The sequence below is a fragment of the Mesocricetus auratus genome, unplaced genomic scaffold, assembly GCF_017639785.1.
Source record: "Mesocricetus auratus isolate SY011 unplaced genomic scaffold, BCM_Maur_2.0 Super-Scaffold_100010, whole genome shotgun sequence".
Taxonomy (NCBI): domain Eukaryota; kingdom Metazoa; phylum Chordata; class Mammalia; order Rodentia; family Cricetidae; genus Mesocricetus; species Mesocricetus auratus.
Genome location: NW_024429194.1, coordinates 42530821 through 42557542, shown reverse-complemented (window position 1 = coordinate 42557542; position 26722 = coordinate 42530821). Strand labels below are relative to the sequence as shown.

At 37.9% G+C, this 26722-nt stretch overlaps 1 protein-coding gene across 1 annotated transcript in view; it reads left to right on the top strand.

The window, feature by feature from the left end:
- Pth2r (parathyroid hormone 2 receptor) overlaps positions 1–26722 on the top strand; it is a 74016-nt gene that overhangs the window by 14821 nt on the left and 32473 nt on the right. The window contains exons 2-8 of the mRNA XM_040753443.1: positions 289–391; positions 6456–6566; positions 6682–6797; positions 15042–15139; positions 16876–17065; positions 18068–18221; positions 20381–20441. Coding sequence (XP_040609377.1) covers positions 289–391; positions 6456–6566; positions 6682–6797; positions 15042–15139; positions 16876–17065; positions 18068–18221; positions 20381–20441 — 833 coding nt within the window. The remainder of the gene's footprint in view (positions 1–288; positions 392–6455; positions 6567–6681; positions 6798–15041; positions 15140–16875; positions 17066–18067; positions 18222–20380; positions 20442–26722) is intronic.

Below are 26722 nucleotides of genomic sequence, written 5' to 3'. Positions count from 1 at the left end.
TGGGAGGAGACAGGAAGTACTCATGGATAATATTCTCTTAAGGACCCACCTCTGGATGACCTAATTCTTTCAGCTCTACACAATCTTTTTAAAGAGCCCCCAAGCAGCACCTTCACCTGGGACCAAATACTCAGTTCACGAGCCTATGGAGGATAGTGGATATCCAAACCCCACTATTGCATTCTGATAAGGGACTGTTTCAGATAGCTTGATTGGAAGTGAAATAGTGAGAGCTTTATCACATTTTGAAGATGATGGGGAATGATGTCATTTCATTTGCTTCCACAGCTGGATTCTGATGGTACCATCACTATAGAAGAACAGATTGTTCTTGTCATGAAAGCTAAAGTTCAGTGTGAGCTCAACATTACGACTCAACTCCAAGAAGGAGGTAACGATGCCAAGAAACATGTCTTTTATTTGTGTGCTTCAATCTTATCTTCACAAAAATTTCAAATAGCCTCCCTTAGCGCTAGGGAGATTCTCGTCAACCATTCTGTTTCCATGTGGAAGGTTTACAAAGAGAATGAAGTTCTTCCACCTTTTACTTTCCTTTCCAATGAAAGAAGTGACTTGCCTGATTCACAAGTACGGGAGTATCAACTGGGCATGTGCGTATGCGGTCTCTCTTTGGATTTGCCTGCTGTGAGGAGCCTGTGTGTTGGCTTGCCTTTGACTATGCAGTAAGCTCAGAGGGTGGTAGACTCTGTCCCTGTGAATATTGCCTACAGTCTCAGATTGTGATCTCAGTTCAGACGACTACCTAAGCAATGGTCTATAGAAAACTTTTAAAATAAGATGATAATTTAATGTACAGGAAATGATTATTTCCTGAGTTTTTGAGTCATCTCTTATTTCTAACTTCAGGTCAGAAGTAGAGGTTGATTTATTGAGCCCCCTAAATCCCAACTAATTGGATGAAGCATTGTCCTTAAAGTTATACTTCCTATAGTATGCAGATGAGTATCTGCCTATACTGATTTGAAATGTTCAACAATTATGACTGTTTTTCCATTTGTTATGATCAGAGAATGTAGTTTGCACAATGGTGACTTATCAAAGTATTCTGAGACTTAGTGGCTTCTACTCTAGCCACTCTTGGTGAATGATGTATGTGGTTTTCAAAGGAATGCATGTGCTCCAGTTTTTACTACAGTGTTTTATAGAATCTGTTGGGTTTGAGCTGGAGAGATGGCTCAGAGGTTAAGAGCACTGACTGCTCTTCCAGAGGTCCTGAGTTCAATTCCCAGCAACCACATGGTGGCTCACAACTCTCTGTAATGAGATCTGGTGCCCTCTCCTGGCATGCAGATATACGTAGAGGCAGGATGTTGTATTCATAATAAATAAATAAAATCTTAAAAAAAACAAAGAATCTGCTGGGTTAAGCTCCTCAGTTATGCTGTTCATATATTCTGTATTCAGATGATCACTTGACTTATTATTTCTCAAGACACATGTTTTTATAATAGCATGCTGGTGAATTTTTCATTGAAAGGTTTGTTGGACATTTTTTACTTCATATGCTTTGAAACTGTTATTCAACAAATGCAAATTTAGTAATTTATTTTCCAGTGATTAAATATTTTGCCAATAAAAAGAAGACTTCTATAACTCTAGAGATACTTTTGACTGGAATATTAAAATTGTATATACTTAAATGATCACAATAAAAATTTAATTAATCAACATGAATTTAATTCTCGCTGTGTTAGTTAAGTGTAACTTTTCCAATCCTTTAAAAATGTTTTAAGTGTAATATAATGTACACAATTTTGAAGTTACCATTTTATCAACACCCAAGTATACTGCTCAAGTATTAAGTGTATTCAAATTATTATGTACCCAATCTCCAGAAATTTTTGATCTTGAAAATTTGTAATAATTAATATATAAGCACTTATATTTTCCCAGTATTTTGTTAAACTTTCCATATACTTAAATTTTAGGAATATCTTTTTTTGTTGTTGTTTTGTTTTGCTTTGAGTGAGGAGTCAGTCAGTAGAACATGTGGGCCTCAAGTTTACAGAGATCTACCTCCCTCTGTGCCATGCCCCCCTATCTCCCAAATGCTGGGATTAAAGATATGTGCCACTACATTCAGCTAGGAACACTTTATTTAAATTGTTCACACGTGATTCTTGTGCTTAGTTATTCTGATAATCTTTGTGTATTAAATAGCTTAATCTTGGTACTGGAGAGATGTCTCAGTGGTAGAGAACATTGACTGCTCTTCTAGAAGACCAGGGTTCACATACCAGTATAGATCAGCACTCCATTTGAAGAAGAATAAATTATTTGGATGTACTGACATTTGTGAATATGCGCATATGTGCATGAATAAATAGTGAAAAAGAGGACTCTTGCTTTAAGGTCTTCATACAGAGATAATATAGAATTAAATGTGGTCAAACTTTGGCTTTAGAAAATGTTTAATTATATGTAAATTGAGTAAAGCATTCTGCACTTCAAAGTTGTTAAAACTCGACTGACATTTTGAATTTACTAGTTAACTTAAGAAATTTTCATTTTAAATGGTCTTAAAGTTGAAAGGCAGATATAAAAATATTTAGAAAGGGCTGTTAGAATGCACACGACCATTGCAAAACTGTAGCAAAAATATGTTAACTGAAATAAGTATTATAAAACACCAACAACTATCAAGCATAGTATTGTTTTTTATTTCTGAAAAAATTTGGGACTGGTGAGATGGCTCAGTGGTTAGGACCACTGGCTGCTCTTGCAGAGGACTTGAGTTCTATTCTCAGCAAGCACATGTCAAGGTGATGCCTCTTCTTACCTCCTCAGGCACTGCATACATGTCATACAAATTCATATACACTGATAGACGGACAGACAGACGCACAAAATTAAATAACTAAACATTTAAAAATTATAATAAGAGCGTGAAAACTTCCAAATGTCTATCAAAGGAAAGCTGTAAATACAAACACCTAGTCATAAAATTATTGAAGACTTAAAAACAACAAAAAATGAAGGTTTCATTCCTTCTGGTTCTCCTTCCAAGTATCTGATTTTGTTGTGAGTAACTCAAGAGCTAAAAGAATAAAAATTGGATTTGCTAAATTTCAGACCAGTCTTTGTAAATAGGGATTTTCTTGGGATATAGACAGGATCCAGAGTTATCCTTAGTGGTGTTAATTTATAAAAAGGAAGAGCGATGAGTCATTAGCAATCAGTTTTGTCCCCAAACTGGAAGTATTTCTCACCTGATGGCCAACAAGGAGATGTTAAAAGCTCCACATTTGTATCTTTGAGGTCCAGGCTTCCCCAGTCTTTACAATCTTTTGTGAATATTTATCATTCTTATTATCAAAGAGCCAGCATAAAACTATAAAACTATATATAAAAACATAGTTTTGAAGGCTGGTAATGTTCTGGATTTAGGGGTGAAGTCCGTGGCTGTGTTCATTCACTGGTTTCTTGTAGAAACCAGAAAACTGTCTCACAACCGAAGGAAACTCCTTTTCACAGGCATTTTAATACTGAGTGACTGTATGACGTACTGACCCATAGACTTTAGAAATTCATTGTGTGACTAGCTCCCACACATAGCACGTGGCATTGTAGCATTTTTTTTCCAGATGGGAAAACAAGACCATGCTTCCAGGGCCAGTCTGTGTTGCTTGTGAAGTATGTATTGGGTACATATTGATTGGACAGTAGTGTTAGCCTTCTGAAATAATAAGAAATGACTGGTACAAGTAAGCTTATACAGAAAAAGGTTCATTCTGGCTCACACTTTTGGTTTTATTCCATGGCTGGTTACTTCTGTAACTTCTGGCCAACGGTGGGATAACATGGCAAAAACACATTATACAGCAATGCTATTCAACTGGAAAGAGGAAGGAAGGAGCCCTGGTCCTTCCAGGGACCATTCCCAATCATCAGAAGATGCACTACTGGCCCTCACACATTAAATTTCCTTCCACCTCCCAGTAGTACAAGCTGTGACTAAGCTTTTAACACATGGTGCCTTGTGGAGCATTTAAGACCCAAACTTTAGCAATAGTCCAGATATGAGAAGGCACATGACTTACTAACCACAATGTAAATGGGCAGGAGGTGATATGGTTAACCATGGTGCACAATAAGAAGAGTAAAGGACCACCACATCCAGTCAATAGCAACAGCAAAGGCAGATGCTGTAGGAAGAGAGGCAGATGCAGCGGTACATCTGAAGCAAGAGGCAGTGGGATGAACCCCTGGGTTGCCTGAGGTGTGTGAAGTCCGGCTGTGAAATTGCGTGAGGGGAGCGAGGCTGTTTCCAGGAAAATGTTCTCTTCTGTGAGAACAGTGTGGGTGAATGAAGACTTCTTTTTTTTCTTTTCTTATTCCCTTCAGCAAGACACAAAACAGATCAAGTGTTTATTTCTGTGCGACAAAGGGACACTGAGAAGTTAATTCCAGGTTGGCTCTGAATTATTATAAGTGTTTCTATGGAGTTCTATTGGGCTGACTTTCAAACTAAACGATTTGACACAATGAGTGTTAGCTAGTACTTGTGATAGTAAAATAATAAGCCTCCAAAGATATCTACTGCTGGTACCCAGTGTTATGCCCATGTATGCTATGCTACATAGCAAAAGGAGACTTTATAGATGGATTTAGGCTTACGTACATTAAAATGTGGAAGTTATTCTGGCTTATCTGTGTTTACACACTATCATCATCTAGGCCTTGAAAAATGGAGGAGGAAGGTGGCAGGATGAGTTGAGTTGTAAACAAAAGAGAGCAGAGAGGGAATTAGAATGCAAGAAGGATCCAGTCTGTGCTGCTGATCGTGAAGATGGAAGAAGGCAACCAGGAGCCAATTACATGAACTGTTTTCAGAAGTTGGGCAAGAGCACTGCTAATAGCCAGAAAGAAACCAGTTTCACAGTGGAGGAACTGAACTCTTCCAACTACTGAATTAAGCAGGGAAAGATATGTGTACCTTCAGAGTCTTCAGAAGGGAACACGGTCCTGTCAGCCCTTGGTTTGGCTTTGTGTGTTCATAAGCAAAGGCCTTACTGAGCCAGAGTTCTGACCTTGTTTAAAACTGAAATTTGTCATAGAGAATGAATACAGCACTCATGACAGGTGTCTGTTGGGGGAAATGGGGGTGTGATGTAGCTGATGAGCTTTCTTCTTGGCAGTTCAGTATATGACCAAAGGAAAGGAGCCCTGAGGAGCACAGCCTTGACAGTGAACATTTTCTAAACTCCACTAAGTATCAGGGGCTGTGCCTGGAGCAGGACTAATGCATGAGACAAAACAGACAAAAGAACTCCACCTGGGTCTCTGTAACTTAAGAAAAAATAGAAAAAAGGACTCCACTGGGAGGGGATGAGACCTGTGGAGAATGACAGTAGGGGAAGAGGATGGGGTGAACTGGGATGCAGTGTTAGATTGGGAATGTTTACTCAGAAGTTGACATTTGAGAAAAAGTCTGGAGGAGATAAGGGTATGAGTCCTGGGGTGACAGGAGGAACAAGGTTGAAATCTAGCAAGAGGCAGCTAAGTTATGACGTATCCTTAGGGTCTTCAGAGCTGACGAGGAAGTAGATTGTGGCTCAGAATGAGGTAGGGGCAAGAGACTTTGGGAGGTTTTGGGAGCTAAAGTGACAAGAGTAAAGTGAGTGTGTCACTGGTGTTGGAATTGGGTAAGGGAACACCCAGACACAACAGGTAGCAGAAAGTGGCTTTACTTGCTAAACAAGTAGCAAGGACAAGAGAAACCAAGGATTCATCATGAGCCTGTGGCTTGTGGCTTAGACTTGGGAACGTTCAGCAATATATGAGCTCTCTACTGCACATCTACTATTTTCCAGATGGTTGAATGACCCTAGAAATCTTCCCACCGTGGGGCATACAACACAGGGAACACACACTATGCTGCAGGAACTTCCTGTGTCTGAGAAGGACATGAACACAGCATGCTCTACTCTAGCTAGACTTCCTCCCTATCCTAACATGTTCCATTACTTTCCATAGCTAATCATGAGAAGTACAAGCACACTGGTAGGAAGAGCCGTAGAAAACTGTCCTGGAGAGGGGCTTAGGGGTGCAGAGAGAAAGAGGAGAAGGAAGAAGAGGAGAAAGAGGAGGAGGAAGAGAAAAATGGGGGGAATATTCAGTAAGCATGACCTGCTGAAAATTCATCCAGTAACTCTAGCTAGAGGTTTGATGGACTTAGAGGTTGTTGTTGCTTTCACAGCGAATATACTAGAATTATTTAGATACTTTAATTTAGACAATCAAAGCCTCCTAGTAATGTGTCCATGATGAGACATTTGGGGGCATTTGCATCTCATCTCTTCTCCTCTGCTTTAGCTTCCAAACTTACCGGTTTGGTTTACATTTTACCACAGGGACTGAGCTGAAGTTTTCTGCATTGAAAGCATTTGTTCAATATTGTTTTCTTGTCTTTCTTTATTTCCATTTCTCATCAGAAGGCAATTGTCTCCCAGAATGGGATGGACTTATCTGTTGGCCTAGAGGAACAGTGGGGAAAATGTCAGCTGTGCCATGCCCTCCTTATATTTATGACTTCAATCATAAAGGTATTGAACTTTTCCGAGATGATTGATTGCAACCAGACATTTACTCTTTTCATTGATGTTTAGTAACAGACTTGCAGGGAACTGTGTAATCTCAGCATGTTTCATGTCTTTCCAGGAGTTGCTTTTCGGCACTGTACCCCCAATGGAACATGGGACTTTATTCAAAGCTCAAACAAAACATGGGCTAATTATTCAGACTGTTTTCTGCAGCCAGACATCAGCATAGGAAAGGTAATGACATTTCTATATTTGTGAGTCCCTAAGGAAAAGCAGAACAATGTTTTACACAATTTGCTTGTCAGCCATTATAACAAAACCCTTTTTATTCAATGACACAGATTATGAAAGATAAAAATATTGGAAGGATCCTTTCAGATGCAACTGAACCTTTTTCCTGTTTCCCTTGTTACACACACACACACTGTTTATTATATTACATTGCCATATTATTCTATATTAAGTTATAGTATACAAATAGGTAGTGAGCAACATGCAACATGATTCATGATTCACTCTTAATTACTTATGAATGCCAAATCTCATCCCACTATGTTACTGAAGGATGTTTTCATTAAGTGAATGACACATTTAGTGTGTTCCAACTCAGAATATTGCAATTGATGATTTCATTTTAAGCGACGAATCAGAGTTTTAGCATTATACTGAGCAAGGTTCAACTTATAGGTCTTCTAGTACACTACCTTCATTTCACAGATATGAGTCAACTGTGAACCAGGGAAACACGGTGGACCCAGGAGACACTTTGCTGATGGCAGTGTTGAGTGCTTTCCTATTAGAGTGGTTTGGTGTTGCAAAGCTATATGTAAATGTGAAATATTTATATATAGTGGTTTAAAAGTCATAGTTAAATTTCCAGTCATATAGACATGTTGAGCAAAAGTGTGTGATGACATATGACCATGAAACTGAGGTTGAGTGTAGTAAGTTGATGTACAAGAACTTTTATGAGGATCATAGAACAGGCTATCTTATAGTAGCTTTGTTTGAAGGGAGAACTGTAGCAGCAAGTGTGGTGGTTTGAAAGACAATTGTTCCCGATGGGAGTGGCACTATTAGGAGGTGTGGCTTTGCTGGAGGAAATGTGTCACTGTGAAGGCAGACTTTGAGGACTCATATATGCTCAAACAACATCCAGTGAGACAGTTCACTTCCTGCTGCCTTTGGATCAAGATGTAAAGATTCTATGCTCAAGCTCCATGTCTGCCTGCATGCTGCCTTGCTTCCTGAGGCGATAATAATGGACTAAACCTCTGAAGTATAAGCCAGCCCCAATTAAATGTTTTCCTTTATAAGAGTTGCCATGGACATGGTGTCTCTTCAGAGCCATAGAAACCCTGATTCAGGAAGTGTTTGAAATGAAGTTTTCTTTGTTCATTCTGTGCAAATAGAACTTCCTTTGTTCTTTTTTTATGACCAAGATTCACCACTGCAGTGAGTTCTTTGGTAATTTTCAACCTTTAGTTTTGTACTTCCAGGTTGAGACTTCTTAAACAGACAATGTGAAATTGCTATATACTCTACAAGGCAACTCATTCAAACACTGAGGTAATTACAATGAGAAGCTACAAAATCATTTCAGTCATTGACAGAAAAAAATCACTGATAGCTAAAGGTGCTTTTAAAATGCCAATAAAATGTGAGTATAAAAAAATAAAAAAGTTAACATTCACTGATAAGTGGTATGCTTGATGGTGATCTTTTCTTGTGCATAAAGAATGACAAATGCACATCTTCACAGTTTTTATATGCCCATTTATTTCCATGGCTTCATTTATACAGAACTCTAATCTTTCAACCATTCATTGTGATTATAGTGCATTTTAAGAAGCATAATAGTGAAGGATGGCTAATAAACTCAGGATAAATACTATTTCTTTTCCCCCATTTTAATGTATGTGTGCATGCATGTGTCCACTTGTGTGAGTATGTATATGGAGTCCTGAGGTTGGTGTTGAGGTACATTCCCAGTCACTCATCCATTTTGTTCATTGAGGCCAGGTCTCTCAGTCAAACCAAGAGCTCACCATTTTATGAGTCCCACTAGACAATTTACTCTGGGAATTCCTTGATTTCTGAGGCTAGAATTATGGGCTGCCCCTTTGTCTACTGGCATTTATGTGGACTTCTGGGTTCTGGCTCTTACACACACACACACACACACACACACAATTATATACTATTATACATAATAGTATATTATTATCTAATGATATCTATTATTACATATACTATTACATGATAGTAATCCATCTATTATTTCATATGAAAATTATTTGAAAGCTTACTAAGAGGTAAGGAATCTTGTGATTATTAAACAGTTTTATTTCCTTAATATAAAAAAGATGCAGAGGACTGGGCTAGGGAGAAGGCTCAGGGGATAAACTGCTTAGTTCATGAAGATATACTTTGGATTTCTAGCACCCATGGAAAAGCTGGGGACAGCAAGATGTGTCTATAACCCAAGTGCTTGCTGGTCAAAGCAGTGTAGCCAAAATGGTGAGCTCTGGGTTCAGGGAGACATTGTCTCCAAAAATTTACACACACGAAATTGGCAAAGAACAAATTTAATTAACAAAAGAATAATTCAAGTTAATTGCTTGAAAACATGGAGGATGCAAGAAGACCCCCAACACTGACCTCTGATATCCATACACAAGTGGGCGAGCTAACCCTATTAGAGCCTGGTATGTTAAACAGTAGCATCTTATAGAAAATAACACATAAGCTTTCTCTTGTCTAATAGATATATGCAACTTAGAATACAATTAGCAATTTCTATGAAACATCTCAAAGGACTTTCTTGAGTGTAGTTCTGTTATAACTAGAAGGTACAGTCTCATAGTAGACTTCCTGGTCTCCTGGCTCTTAAAATCTTTCTGCCCCCTCTTCCTCCATGTTTCTCAAATTTTAGGTGTAGGAGTCACATTGTAGCTGTATTACTTGGTGACAACATGGTTGCCTGAACAAGACCTGAACAATTCTAATGCCAGTTGACATGTTACTGTAGATCAGGGAAATCTCCTGGGGACCCACTCTTAGATGAAGAGCTCCAGCAATTAATGACTGTCTAGAGAGGTAGGATTAGTCTCCCTCATGGATGAGTCCCCTCCCCCAATTAGTAATCCAATTTCAAATGGTCAGCTCTAGAACCATGTACATGCAGGCAACAACACTGAAGGGACTCAGTAGGTTGTATTTGTATGTTTATTCACGTATGTGCAAATGTAACAACAATGGTTAAAGGACAGTAGTCCATGAATTTGAGGGCAAAGTAGGAGGGATATGCAGCAGGAAAGGAAGAGGGTAAGTGATGATACTATATTTTAATTAAAATTTAAAAAATAGAGAAAACCAAAATCTCAATAGGCCATACTCTTATAGATCTTAAGTTTACTTTCAAGATTGATTATAAAGATTTGGAATAGGGAAGTTGAATAAAAAAACCTTTATGAAACAATGGATTGCTACAGTGTATATTATGAATAATTTAAACTGTATTCCAAATCAATAGTTTGAGAAGTTGATCAGTATTAGCAATGGGTAAGCTTTTTCTTTAAGAGCAAGAAGTGGCCCGTGGGAACATTTATCTGTGGGTCTGCAGCAGAAGGGAGCAAGCATGTCACAGAAGGGGATAAAATAAAGTAGGAAGGATAAAAGCTTTAAAACAAGCCTGGTAGTGGTGGCACACACCTTTAATTCCATCACTTGGGAGACAGAGACTGGCAGATATCTGTGAGTTTAAGATCAGCCTGGTCTACAGAACTAGTTCCAGGACAGCCAGAGCTACACAGTCAAAACCAGTCTTGGAAAACAAAACAAAAGCATTCCACCCGACTTTTAACAAACAAGAGCTAGCATAAGGACTTAGTCACATAATATTAAACCCTAGAGACAGTGACACTCGTTGGGATGTTTACTATGCGCAGTATCGTAGTATGCCATGGGCTGGGTCATGAAGGGTATGGTGAGAAATCCCTCAAGATACACATAAGACTGATATAGATAAATAAGTTTGGATCTAGGGAACCTGCATAAGACCTAAGTAAGCCCCTGAATATGGGTGTCAGTTGCGGGGGGGGAGGCTTGGGCAGTCTATGGGGCTGCTGGCAGTAGAACCAATATTTATCCCTAGTTCATGAACTAGCTTTTTGGAACCCATTCCCTATGGAGGGATACCTTGTTCAGCCTAGATTCAGAGGGAGGGCCTTGGTCCTGCCACATATGATGTAACAGACTTTGATGATCCCCCATAGGAGGCCTCACCCTCTCTGAGGAGTGAATGGGGGATGGGATGGAGAGATGTTGCGGGGAGGGGGGGAGTGGGAGAATGTGAGGGAGAGGGAACTGGGATCAGCGTGGAAAATAAGAATTTTTAAAAAAAGTTTAAATAAAAAAATGTAAGTTATCTGAAGTCTTGGGGGCAGAGCACAGGAAATGAGAAAAACACCTTGACACACATAAAACTCTCATTGAGTATGTGGATCAGGAAAGTCACAGGAACAAACACCTTCCAGCCACGCAAGGCTTGAGCACAAGGCTGCAGCCCGAAAAAGCAGCTGAGAACGGTTTTCAAGTGAAGAGTGTTGCAATCAGCAGGTGGAGAAAAAGTTCCTGGGATGCAGAAAGGATTCAAGGGTGGTCTCTTGTGTCTTCCATTTATTTTAACTCTGGGCATTCTAGCAGAGCAAAAGAAAAACAAATAATAAAAGGCATATGCATTGGGAAAGAAATAAGATTGCTTGTAATTGCAGATGATATAATCTTACAGAAAACTCCAGAGTGCACTGAAAAATTACTAGAGCTAATGAATGAATTCTGTGATATTTCTGGCTTAACAAAATATTTGCACTAACTGTTCCCCAACCACCAAGAAAATAATGTCATTTCCATTTGCCAAATGACACGAAATAATTAGAAATAAATTACTCAAGGGGCTTTAAGACCTATACACTGAAACTATAAAATACCGATGGAAGAAATTGACGCTACAAATAAGTATAAAGGTAGCCAATATTCATGGATTAGGTGAATTAATATTAAAATGCCCATAATAATCAAATTGATTTACAACTTCAATCTAGTTCCTGTAAGAAATTTAGTGAAATTTTTTCACAGAAATAGATGAAACTATTCTAAAATTTGTATAGACTCATAAAAGGACACAAACAGCCAAAACTATTTTGAGTGATGACAAAGCTAGAATATTCATATTATATAACTTCAAAATGTATCACAAAACTTAATAACCATGGCTACATGATATTGGCATAAAAACAGACCTACAGAATAGAACAGCAAGTTAGAAGTAAATTTACATATTCATGGCCAACTAAGTTTTGAGAAAGGTACCTAAAAACACACAATGGAAAAAAGTCAGCTTTTTCAATAAATGATGTTGGGATTGCTGTGTATCACCATGCTGAAGAATACTAGGACTCTTATCTAATGTACAAAAATAAAGTCAAATGGACTAATGACGTCTGTGTAACTTCTGAAATTGTAAAGCTAGTAGAAGAGAACACAAAGGGGAAAAACTTTATCAGATTCATCTAGTTTTTGGATGTGGCCTCTAAAAACAAAGGTAGACAACAACAATACAAACAAAAGAGATCCACTCATCCGGGGAAATAACCAACAGAACAAAGAGACAACTTATAGAGCAGGAGGGCATACACTATTGTAGGAAGACTGTTCCAATGAGTCAGCTGGGTTACCTGAGTAGGGGCATGAGGATTGAGAAAAGAGACAGAAACAATAGATTCTAGAGAACTGCCAAGTCCATGCCTTTCAGCACACCAGACAACTCCAAGTCTAATTTAGACCCTGTTTATGCACAGACTAGAAGCAAAGCAGCACAAAGAGCAGCCTAGTCAATTAACGAGCTCCCTGCACTGTCCTTGAATCGAGGAGTAGCCAGGTTCTCTATCTATCATGTGAATGCTGCTAGCAGCAAGAACCTTCATCCCCTATCTCTATGTGCCTACAGATGGCATCAGAAGCTTGTTAATTAGATAATATGCTCTTTTCCATTGGATTAATCAGAAGTTTCTTATGGCTCTCAAGGAGACTGAAACAAGCAAGCTTGAACTCCAATGTTTTATAAGTCAGAATAGACTCCTGATGGAAACTGAGTCACTTGTGGGCTCTGACAAACCATAACAGAATGTATTCATCCAGACATGGTACAGCAGACCTATAATTCCATCATGTGGCTGGTAAGGCTAGGAGGATTGTGAGTTTAAAGTCACCCTGGTATATGTAGTAAGGATCCCTCCCTACCCCTCCCCCCCACCAAAGGATATATCAAAATGTGTAAGGAATAAGGACAACTCAGTATAAGAAATAGAGCAATTGTTTCGCAGGCAAAGGATGGAAACAGACATTTTCAAACAAACAAACAAAAAACAAAACAAAAACCCCGAAAAACCCCCACACAACAAGCAAACAGCTAACAGACATAAGAAAGCATGGCCAACCTTACTAATCATAAAATGTACATGATCAATCACAAGAAAATGCAAATTAAAGCTACAATAGATATCCTGTATCTATTAGAACAATCATTCCCAAAAAGACAAAAAGAAAAATAGCAGGAGCTTAAGAAAAGGGAAACTTGCACGCTGTTTACTGATGGGAATGCAAATCAATATAGCCATTGTGGAAACAAATATGGTGGTTCTTTAAAATATCAAAAATTGAATGTCATCTTATGCAGAAGTTTCACTCCTGGGTTCATATCCAAAGGAAATACAATCCGAATATTGGAGAGACATTTGCTTACCCACGTTCCTTGTAGCATTATTTGATTGTCAAACTATAGAACATCTTCAGAGTTGCCAGGAAACAAAAGCTGTCAGAGCTAATATGAGAGATACCCACTTCCCACCAAGCTGGATTTTAAAAATACCTTTCTCAAGCAACAGATAATACATTTTCTATAGGCTATCTTTCAAACATTGGGTTAAATTGACATTTATAGAATACTCAATATTTCAAAAGCCACATCTTTTAGCGCACACACTAAAGTTTCATCAGGATAGAATTCACACAAGCCTAAAAATAACTCTCCATAAGTGCCTTTACTGAGAGTCTAAATATGGTCTCTGACTATAAAATGATTAATTAAAAATTAAAATAATAAGTACATAAACAATTTACAAACAGTGGAAAATTACATGATTCAGGGCAAAGTTCAAACTAAATAAATAAAAGTCTGAAGTACCACAAATTATGTGAAATGATAAGTATGAACCTAGAAAGAATGTTATAATGTTGATGGCTTAATTAGAAAATTAGATAATTGAAAATCTGAGGTTATTCCATGCAGGAGTATAGCTTCAGTGGGTTAACGTGATACCTAAAACAATGAAAATAATATACAAAATAATAAAGTAGAATTCTAAAGATGTTCAAACAACACACAAGTTAGAAAGTTTTTAAAATGAAAAAATAACAATAGAAAAAATTATACTGTATAAAATTTACTCTCAATACACAAATCAACTGATTGGTTCTGTTAAAATATGATCCAACTATATACTATTGATAAAGAACTCACTCAAATATAATAATGTATATATGTATGATATGAAAATACCATGTATACTACTCAGCAATTAAGAAAAAAACAAATTAGTAATGAATGTGACAACTTGAATGAATCTCAAGGACTCTTCAGTAAGTCCTTTAATGTCTCAGTTGGTTTACATACCACCATGAAAAGAAAATCATGTTATGGAAAACAAATTCAAAGTTTCCATGTGTTGGATGCTGGGGAAGAAGAGGGGTAAACATGACCACACATGAACAGTATAGCAGATCTTTGCACTGGTGGATGACTTCTGTGCTTTGATTTCAGTGGTAGTCATAAAAAAATTTCATGTGTGATGCAATTACACAAAAATAGCTATCAGTACATTGCAACAGTGTTGAATTCTTGGTTTGTATATCTGAGCATAATTATATTAGATATAACCATTAGAAGACAATGGATGGAGGGTACATGAAACACCACTTATTATTTTTCCCATATTCTGTGATTCTATCATTTTAAATAAAAAATTTAACAGGAAATGAAGTATAAATACATGTAACAGTACTGAAGATTATCAAAAGCTGTTTGTTCTAAAAACATACATTTTATAATTTTTAAGTCTAAGAACAGTCTGGAAGAATATGAAGTGTGTGAACAGAGAAAGCTAATTTGTGGTGACAAAAATTGGAATAGAGGTTGTGTGTGAGTGGACAGTGGGTGAGCATTTTACTAGTAAAGAGGTACAAATGAAACTTGGTATGTCAAAAACTGTTAAGCAACGTGTCTTAGACTTGTCCATTTCATAGCATGTAAATTACAGCCCATAACAGTTAGAGAGAATCAGACACTATATTCCAAAAGTGATGTAATTGTTTTGAAACATTTTCTTTTACATATGTTGACTGTCTTTCCCCTTACAGCAAGAGTTCTTTGAAAGTCTCTACGTCCTGTACACTGTTGGCTACTCCATCTCTTTTGGCTCCTTGGCTGTGGCCATTCTCATCATTGGCTACTTCAGGTGAATAGTTCCCATTTAGTTTTCTCCTAGAAGGAATGTTCTAATGCCTTATCTGTAGAAGACATCCAATGCACACAATCTGTGTTCTCTAACCTTTTCCTAATGAAATTTATTTTTTGAGATAAGGGTCTCATGTAGTCCAGACTGGCCTCAGATTCGCTGTATGGCTAGTTGTCTTAATTAGGATTTTTATTGCTGAGAAGAGACACCGTGACTATGACAAAAATTAATTGGGATGGGTAGTTTATGGTTTCAGATGTTCAGTCTGTTATCATCATGGCGCAGAGCATGGCAGGCAGATGTGGTGCTGGAGCTGAGAGTATTATATCTTGCAGGCATCAGGAAGTCAACTGAAAGTCATACTGAAGGAAGTTTGATTAAAAGAGACCTCAAAGCCGGCCCCCACGGTGACACACTTCCTTCAACAGGACCACACCTCTAGTGCCACTTCCTTTGGGGGCCATTTTCTTTCTAACCACCACACTAATGATGATCTATCTGGTCCTGGTCCCCTTGCCTCTGCTTACACAGTTCTGGGATAGCAGTCTAAATACCATACCTGATTTATATGGTCCTAGGGATTGGATCTAGGGCTTCATGAATGCAACGCAAGTACTCTACCAACTGAGCTTCCCATTCCAATTCCTCTTTCTAGCTAATACAAGATTCTTAAAGAAACATATTGTTAACTGTCTTTGACAATTCATTCTCATGTTTTCTAAAAACTGAAAGCATCAAGTATGTGAAGCCTTTAGGCTAATAAATCTCTATTTTTTTGCAAAGTGGTTGGTACTGTACACAATTTAATGAAAATTTTCATTCATCAAGGAGTAACTCATTTTTTTCTCAAATTATTTTGGTACTATTGGACAAAAGTATGTTCAAAATTCTTTGATATAAGCACATAAAACACAAAATTCTATATAATTTAAATTGACACGGAATTGTAACCAACAAAGCTGAACTACACCAGAGAACAACATGTATAGGATGGTTATACTACCATACACACAGTAGTGAGTTCAGGAATTGATAAAAGAAGGGGGAAACGGGGCTCACTTTGCCTTGATGGATGACACAGTGATTTGCACAATGCCAACCAGTATGTAATGGTTTTGGAGGGTAGAAAAGGGAGAAGGAAGGTCTCTGACTGAGATTTCAAGGGATACATAAATATAGGATGTAAGCCAAGAACACACAGGGTAGGAGTAATCAAACCCATGTGTGAGTCAAGAAATCTTGTTATCTGAGAACTCAGAATTTATTTTCTGAACTCCCAATTTATTTAGTGAATATGTAACAGTCTCCTACTGATGGAATCCAAGAGAAGGGGGGAAAGAGAGAGAGAGAGAGAGAGAGAGAGAGAGAGAGAGAGAGAGAGAGAGAGAGAGGGAGGGAGGGAGGGAGGGAGGGAGGGAGGGAGGGAGGGAGGGAGGGAGGGAGAGAGAGAGAGAACATTGCATCGACATTGCAGTATATCATAGTACAATAGTTAAGAAAGCAAAAACTGGATCCCAATGATGGTAGGTCAGAATATATTTAAAATGAATACATATAAAGTTATATTTTAATTTTAGACTCAAGTAGTTTCTGTACGAAAAATAATAATGACTTGTCACTTTTGAGTTTACCATATTTTCCTTAAGGGGGGGGCATGTGTTTGTGCCTGTCAGATGTACTTTCTTCCTCTGTTATCATTTTCTCCAATCTAAATAACAAACGTTTTCTCTGCATAGACGATTGCACTGCACTAGAAACTATATCCACTTGCACTTGTTTGTGTCCTTCATGCTGAGAGCTGTGAGCATCTTTGTCAAGGACAGAGTGGCCCAGGCTCACCTAGGAACAGAGGCTCTGCAGTCTCTGGTGATGCAGGGTGACCTTCAGAACTTCATTGGAGGACCATCTGTGGACAAATCTCAGTATGTACGTGTTTTCATTTTTTCTCACTACAGATTTTTTATAAGTAAGTTCCATTTCATATTTCACTGAACATTTATTAACTTGCACTGGGATTTCTTTTGGTCACCTGTCTGTCTGTCTTCTCAGTCTAATTGCTCATTTGGATCAAGAACATCTGCGCTATGATTGCAATGGAATTTTGATGTATGGATCACAGTGGCTGTCATGTGTACCCTTGAAGTCTTGTCCCAACATAAAATCCAAGGCATGAGGCTTTTCTCTAAATGTTCCAGTCTTAGTTTAGCGTCACACACAGTTCAGTAAATTTGATCATGGGAGATGATCAACTTAGGTTGGCCTAAGTTGGCCCCTGGCACTTAATTATAGTCGATTGATATTTCTCCACAGCCCCAGTGAATGGCCATCTGTATCTCTGTTTCCCTTTGACTTTGTGGTCCTGTTGTGTGATCCTGTCCTGGCCTATTGTTTTTTTTCCTTAGTTGTGGAATAAAGTGACAGTGAACTGGATAAAGTAGACCCTGCTTATCAAGTCTGGCGAGGGTGAACGATGAGCCCTTCTGTCATCCCTCAGATGGAAACACTTACTCTTTTCAGTCATTAACGTTTGATGCAATTTATTTTGCTGTAGTAGTCACATGAAAAGCCTGGAATGAATCAAATTCATCATGGAAACATGACTAATACTAATATTTTCCCTCACTTTTTTATCCTATTTTTTCCTGATGATCATGTGTTATATTTTATAAAAACAAAGATTTGTGAAATTTGGTAACTACTAAAAGGAAAAAAATACCTTACTTTACAAACAGAATCAAGTCTGTAGTTTGTAGAGTCCTGTGCTACAACAGCTTGATTCTGGTCTCTCCAATGTTCTTAGGAGTCTCATGAATTAAGACATTTTTGATTATCAGAAGGTAAATAGAGGAATTTTTTTGGTGGTCTCAGGGTGGCATTCAGTGTAATGAAATGTCCTAATTCAATGCAATTCTGGTTCATTTGTAACAGGTCGGGTGCAAGATCGCTGTTGTGATGTTTATTTATTTCTTGGCTACCAACTATTATTGGATCCTGGTGGAAGGGCTCTACCTGCATAACTTAATCTTTGTGTCATTCTTTTCGGACACCAAATACCTGTGGGGCTTCATCTTTATAGGCTGGGGTAAGCACTCACGTCACCTTTCCTCTGACTGGTTATGAAAATGAGTGTATTGTGTCTGTCCATCACCAGCCTTCTTGCAGTTATTTCCCTATAATGATCCTGTCCATTTTACCTTATTGCTTTTCTTTTGTTTCACTGTCCTGTTAATGAAATGCATTTAACAACCTTCTCAAACTTAAATTGTGGTTAGTGTTCCTAGGCCAAATTCTCACTAGAACTCTGGAGGAAGCTGGAAAGAGCACATTGTTAGCTGTACTTGTTCAAACCTCCCAGGCCCCATGCCTTGTGCTGCGTCTGCTCTGTCCATGATTTCTTCCTAACAGTTTTGAAGGTTGAATTTATAAGCTACAACAGCGTATCTCTGATTTGTGCTTCCAGGTCAAATAATGAAAATGTCACAGAAGCATTTGTAGTACTATTTTGACTGCATTTAACACATAAAGTTACAACGAGTTCCGAAGCCTTACCATTCTTGGCAGGTGACTATCCAAATTACTTTCAGTAGAGTAAATTTAAAAACAGGATGCTCACATTCCACAAACTACTTACCAGTAGTACCAGGCAATTACTAAATCAGGCAAGATCTCAACAAAAGACAGGGAAAAGGATACCGTGTACTTGTTGAAGTTTCAGGGAAAGGAAAGCCCAAGGTAGTTAGAAGAGAAGTACTCGGAGATTGAACAGTTGCAGACAGAATTAAGTTGTTACTTTAACATTTAAATTATGAACACTCAGCATAGGGAAAGGTACTAATGTCTCAGAACTAAATTGGAAGACTTGTTTTTTCCCATCCCAATGATGCAGGAACATTTTCCCTTGCCCATTTTGCCTTAAAATTGTCACAGAATCTGAAAACGTGAACTAAGGAAAAGGGAACTTATGGATAACTCACTTTAGGATGACAAAATGTTGACTGGCTGTAATGCTGTTGCAATTTTGAAATGGCGTTTATGGGTAAAGTTTTGTCTGTGAACCCAGCTTGCTGTTTTCTGTTTATGAATTTCTACATACATTGATTGTGTGCATTATGATTTGTTCTTTTTTTCTCTGATTTCATATGGCTCGATAATGAAGAGGTTCCGGGCTTCTCACCAGTTCTATTTGGGCTCTTGCTACTCAGCACAGTCTGTTTTTTGCTCAATTAGAATCAGGAATTCGTCACAATGAAACCTGGAGATCTGCTTTCAGGTCTTCCAATGGAGGAAAGAAAAAAGGATAAAAGTGACTTGTTTCTAGTATACTTCCATGCATATTAGGCTTCTAACTTTCACAACTGTGGTTAATTTTCTCATGATGATGATTTTGTCATTGGGGATGATGCAATAGTAAGTAAACACAGTCCTTTGTGATCTCTGTTTCATGAGGGGGTTTCAGAACACACACTGAAGTACATAGAACTCACAGACATGGGTATGGAGCATCTTTTACCCAACATTAGGTTGATTTTGTTAGCACAATCCCATGAACAATAAATTCTGTAGCTAGTTTATCTTCTGACTCTCTCTTTGCAACTCCAGTCTTTGAAAGAGATGGTAGGGCAGTGGTTCTCAATTTTCCTAGTGCTGTGACCCTTTAATGCAGTTCCTCATGTTGTGGTGACCTCCGACCACAAAGCTATTTTGTTGCTACTTCATAACTGAAAATTTGCTACTGTTATAAGTTGTAATGTAAATATCTGATACGAAGGTTACCTGATATGTCATCCTGACTTTGAAACCTGCTGGTAGCTTCTCCTTGCCTTCCACTTTTAGAATGCAAACAGTGTAATGTTTTTAAGCCCATGGTTTCTTCCAGCTTTTCTCTACACTTATTGCTCCACTTCTTAGAAGCAGGTGTTTGTGTGGCAAAGGTCAGAGCGTACCACCCTCTGCATGGTTACAACTTTGGGAATTCCAGTTCCCTCCAATTCCAGTGGTTTCTCCCTGATCCCTGCTGTGAAAATTTGACCAAATACTATCATCTTCAGATTTCCAGGTGCAATTTGCCCTTTATGCTGTCACTCACTTCTCAAATGGATGAGATAGCATTAGGTGTACTTCTCTTAATCACAACAATATTTTTTGTATGTCTATTTTTCCCCCTCAACTGCTAATTATAGGCGAGACAACAAAATCTGATCTGAAAGTAAGTATGGATTCCAAATCCTTTTCTTGTTACAGGGTTTCCAGCAGCGTTTGTTGTGGCTTGGGCAGTGGTGCGGGCCACTGTGGCAGACACCAGGTTAGTGGAATCAAAAGGGGGTGGGAGCTTTTGTGGACTCAGGCTCTCTCTTGTCTGCTGTTCCTGACACTGTGGTCCTTTTTGGAAGTCACATGAAGTGGCCTGTGTGCAATGGTGCAATGGTAGACTCTAATGCATTGCCCAGAAGCTGTTTAGCTCATAGGTCAGAGAAAAGAGAGGCTCACAGAGAGATTCAGATGCTGACCTTCATGGTCTATGTAATCAATTAAAAAAACTATGATAATCAAAACATGACTTTGTCCATTATTTTTAAGATTCCACACTCAACTTCTGAGTTTTCTTTTGCTTGTTTGTGTGGGTGATGTTAAGGTTTGAACCCAGGACCTTGTACTTTCTTTCTTTTTTTTGTTTTTTTTATTAATTTATTTTATTTTTTATTTAAATTAGCAACAAGCTTGCTTCACCTGTCAATCCTAGCTCCTTCTCCCCCCTTCCTTCCCCACTCCTCCACCCACACCCACCAACCCCCCACCCAATCCCCACTCCATTCTCCAGTGGCCTTATATATTGTCCTAGTCACACCATTGTCACCTCTATGAAGGGAGTCTAGTTCAGTCTTATGCAGATTCCCCATTTGTTGGACCAGAGTCACTGATCTCTCACTAGCTTGGGTCAGCTGATTCTGTGGGTTTCCCCATCATGGCCTTAACTCCTTTGTTCATATTTTTGCTCCTCCTTCACTTTGATTGTACTCCAGTAGCTTGGCTCATTGGTTAGTTGTGAATTTCTGCATCTGCTTCCATCTGTTTCTGGAAGAGGGTTCAAGCTTCTCTAGGGTAATGGATTGTAGGCTGGGTATCTTTTGTTTTATTTCTGGTATCCACTTATGAGTGATTACATTCTATATTTGTCTTTCTGGTTTTGAGTTACCTCACTTAGGATAGTTTTATCTAGTTCTGTAGGTCCTTGTACTTTCTAGGCATGCAGTCTAGAACTAAAATAGCCCCTTAGCTCTAAGCTATTAGAACTACAAAAGAAGTCTCTTTTAGTCTTAATTATTTTTACTTTTGGATTTTCAAGACAGAGTTTCTCTGTGTAGCCCTGACTGCCCTGGAACTCATTCTATTTTTTTTTTCTGAGACAGGGTTTCTCTGTGGCTTTGGAGGCTGTCCTGGAATTAGCTCTTGTAGACCAGGCTGGTCTCGAACTCACAGAGATCCACCTGACTCTGCTTCCAAGTGCTGGGATTAAAGTCATGGGCCATCAATGCCCGGCTTGGAACTCATTCTGTAGATCAGATTGGTATCAAACTTAAAGAGCCACCTGCCTCTGACTCCTGAGTGCTGGGATTATAGGTGTGCTCTACCACTGCTGGCCTAGTCTTAAAATTTTATCAAGTTTTATTAGACTAGGGGAAGCTAAGATAATTGATAAGATTATAAAATAAGCACTTTCTGTTTCTTGGTTCTATTTACTTACAAAACTGGTAACACTTTATAAGACATCCTTGATGGTTTTAAATACCAACTAACTTGCTGCAATTTAAAGTCACTAGAGAAGAGAGTTCTTGTTGAGGAATTGTCTAGAATATGGTTGGTCTGTGAGCATGTCTGTGGAGGATTGTCATAATCGATATGGGAAGACCCTGATGCCTGTGGGCAGCACAATTCCTTTAGGCAGGGGTCTTGAATTACATAAGACAGAAGAAAGGTAGCCGAGTGTCTAGCAAACAAGCAGGCAGCATGGGCTCAATTGTTTCTCTCTGACTATGGATGTGATGTGACTAGCTGAAGGAGTTCTGCCTTAGTTCGCCCTCATTAATGGAACGTAACCTAGAAATGTTAGCCAAATAAACCCCCTTCTCCCTGATTGCTTCTTGTCAGGGCATTTTATCACAGCAACAGCAACAAACCTACTTTATTCTTGATTCATCTAGAAGAGATAAGGGATGCCAGCGAGCAGGGGACCTGTAACTCCTTTGTTCTACTTTAGTTTCATCATTCAGAAGCAAAGGTGGGTTGTGCAATAGAAAAGGCAACAAAAAGATGCACTCAGATGTTCTAGGATTTGCATATTCTCCAGGGTCCAGCCCCTCTTGCCTCCTCTATTTTTACTGAATATGGTGGAAAGTGAAGGGATAGTAGTCTGGCTGGCTTACTCACTATGGTGAGCCTGAAACTACAGCATTCAACTTTATTCTTAGAGTGTTAAAATCTATTTAAAAACATCTGAACTGAGTTTAGTTCCTCAGCTGTATATGATGTGGACTGTTGAAAAATTAATTTAAAATAAGGAGTTATAGCATTTTCTTGAAAACATCTGAAATCTCACTTGACTCTTTTATTATGTCAAAAAGAAAATTTGAAATTTTAACACCCTAACCCATCAAAGTCAAGTTTTGGATGCATTTAGAGACAGCAGATTTTTGACCTACTTTCAAATGTAATGATTTTGTAGAGTTGGAATTGCATGATTGAATCCCATGTGCTAGGAGACACGATGCTAAAACGTCAGTGAGGCTGAGAAAAAAGTTTGTGAGGACATATTAAATGCTAAAAACTGAAATGAAAATGTGTGGGATCCAAAAGCCTTGTAGCTGGTACATCAAGACTTTATAGATGAAGGCTTTTGAGGGAAGTGTGATTCATGATGTGTGCAACTTAGTAACACTCTTTTATCTTTCTTGCCTATTGAGTAATGTGAAAGAGAAGCCTGAAAATAATGCTGGAAATGTTCCACTTAGTGATCCATGTGCAAGTGTAACAGCTCTGTGTCTTGGATTTCCATTCTATTTAAGATTCCAAGTTCATAGGCTGTGTAGACTTCAGTTGGGAGGGACCAGATTAGTTAGTTGATCTCTGCGTCACAATCTTACAAAAACACATGTGACACTGATGTATTTTGGTACCAATATGGAAATCTATACATGCAATTTTATATGTATATTCAAAGGAAAATAAAATTGCACAGCAATACATAGATTACACTTTTGTGAGATAATTATGTTAGTGTTTTGGTTCCATGTATTGCTCCTGTGACAAAAATACCAGGCAAAAACAATTTAAGCAGGACTTATTTTGGTTCACAGTTTGAGGGTACCATGGATGAGAAGTCATGGAGGCAGGACATGAGGTGGCCGGTCATTTTTCTGTGGTCAGGGTACAAAGAAAAATGAAAATGTATACTCTGCTTGCTGCCTTCCTTTTGTTCAGGTCAGGACTCTCACCCATTGAATGGTGCCACCATTCAATGGTGGGGTTTCAGAAATCAATCACCCATTGAGAAATGCATAGATAGGACCAGAGGCTTGTCTTGTGGGTGATCCTAAATTATATCATTCTGATAATCAATGTTAGTCATCACAGTTTTCTGTTACTAGAGACAATCAATTTAAAACTAAGAGAAAGTTTATGCTTAACTGTCAGAGGTTTTGACCCATGACTGTTGTTGGGCTTATATAATTCATTACAATGAGAAGGGGCTGTTCACTCCATGGTATCTGGGAATCAAAAGGAAGGAGCTGGAGGCTCCCAATTTTTCCCTCACAGGCATTCTCTAACAGTTGAACTTCCTTCCACTAGCCACTTGGTAGAGATCCTATCACCTTCCAGTGATGCCAGACACTGGGATAAGACCTTAAATGCAAGGGATTACAGAGGGCAATTTAAGATCCAAAATACAGCAATAAGGGAAAATAAGCATATGCTGTTTGTATTCGTTTAGAAATGCATAGGCACTGTCCACATACTTAATAAAATAATGAGAGAATGCAGGGAAGATCAGAGTGTCTCAGTATATGAATCTTCTATATTTTGGTTGTTGAGGTGAGAATGTACTACTTGTATGTGAAAAATATACTCTAAAAACACATAGTTGTATATATGGACTGAAAATATTTTACCCTTTAAAAATTATTGAAATAGCATTTCATTGTCTATAAGGTATTTGTAAACATAATTTCTTGATAAGTTTATCATCTAAAATTTAAAAAATTAACATTTTATTGCCCCAAATTCTTTCCATCATTGTCTATGGGCATAATCAATTCTGAATTTTGTTTGAGTAGAAAGAAATGGAAGACTTTTATTTACATGTCTATAAGTTTAAAACAACTGTTTTAAGTATTACATTAAACTTGTAAGTAGAAATAATTTTAAAACTCTGTAATATTTAATCTAGTGTATAGTTTTTACAAATCAGATTAGGTGAGGTGGAGTTAAACTTATTATGGATTCAATTTATGTCATTTCAATAAAACAAACATTTAATGACCCTCTGTATTCTATATATTCTGGGAACTTAGGATACCTCACAACACCTCTGCCATCTTCTCACACTGATCTCTGACTATGCATTACTTAAATTTTAGTTAGGAATTAGAATTAATTGTAACAAGTAGCTAAATTGTGAGGTATTTTTTACTAATGCTATTAAAATAAACTGTAAAACTTAAGGATAAAATCATAGATCATACACAGATATTACATGAACACCTTCCAAAATGTTTAATTCCCTATTCAGTGAGTAAGTAGGAAGATGTTATATTGGTTCAAATGTGACATGAATGAATCACTTATATTCATGAAATTTAATATTGAAGATTTACAAATAAATGCAAAATCTAGTCAAGAGGACACTAATGATTTATAGTCCATCAATGAAGCTGAGTTTTTATTTATATGGTAAGAACCATTTGTGTTCAATTTTCTGTTGTAGTTCTATAGATAATAAACTATTAAATAAAATTGCTCTAACTTCTGAAAGAGATAGATATTTTTGCCAAAAATTTTTAAATTAAGTTCATAGCACTAAGTGCCCACATGAAGAAACTGGAGAACAGTTCACTCCAGAGAACTAACAGCACAGCTGAAAGCTCTAGAACACAAAGAAGCAAACTCCCCCAGAAGGAGTAGACGCCAGGAAATAATCAAATTGAGGGCTGAAATCAATAAAGTAGAAACTAGGAAACAATACAAAGAATCAATGCAATGAAGAGTTGGTTCTTTGAGAAAATCAACAAGATAGACAAACCTTTGTCCAAACTTACCAAACAGCAGAGCGTGAACATGCAAATTAACAAAATCAGAAATGAAAAGGGGGACATAACAACGGACTCTGAGGAAATTCAGAGAATCATCAGGTCATACTTTGAAAACCTGTACTCCACAAAATTTGAAAATTTAAAGGAAATGGACGACTTCCTGGATAGCTATCACTTGCCAAAAATTAAATCAAGAATAGATAAGCAATTTAAATAGACCTATAACCCCTAATGAAATAAAGCAGTCATCAAAAGTCTCCCAACCAAAAAAAGGCCAGGTCCAGATGGCCTCAGTGCAGAATTCTACCAGAAATTCAAAGAACAGCTTATACCAATTCTTTTCAAAGTATTCCACACAATAGAAGCAGAAGGGTCTTTGCCAAACTCTTTCTACGAGGCTTCAATAACCTTGATCCCCAAGCCACACAAAGACACAACTAAGAGAGAACTTCAGACCAATATCCCTCATGAACATTGATGCAAAAATACTCAATAAAATACTGGCAAATCGGATCCAAGAACACATTAAAACAATCATTCACCACGATCAAGTAGATTTCATCCCAGGGATGCAGGGATGGTTCAACATACGAAAATCCATCAATATAATCCACCATACAAACAAGCTGAAAAACAAAAATCACATGATCATCTCACTAGATGCTGAAAAAGTTTTTGACAAAATCCAACACCCCTTCATGATAAAGGACTTGGAGAGATCTGGGATAACAGGAACATACCTAAACATAATAAAAGCTATATACAGCAAACCAACAGCCAACATCAAACTAAATGGACAGAAACTCAACGCAATTCCTCTAAAATCAGGAACAAGACAAGGCTGTCCACTCTCTCCATATCTCTTCAATATTGTACTTGAAGTTTTAGCCAGAGCCATACAACAGCAAAAGGAGATCAAGGGGATACAAATTGGAAAGGAAGAGGTCAAACTTTCACTATTTGCAGATGATATGATAGTTTACATAAATGACCCAAAGAACTCTACCGTTAATCAGCTGTAAGGGAACTCTTACAGCTGATTAACACCTTCAGCAAAGTGGTAGGCTACAAGATCAACGCAAGAAAATCAGTAGCCTTACTATATACAGATGATAAAAGGGCTGAGAAAGAAATCAGAGAAACATCACCCTTTACAATTGCCACAAACAACATAAAATACCTTGAGGTAACGCTAACCAAACAAGTGAAAGACCTGTATTGCAAGAACTTTGAGTCTTTAAAGAAAGCAATTAAATTAGTCCTCACAAAATGGAAAGAT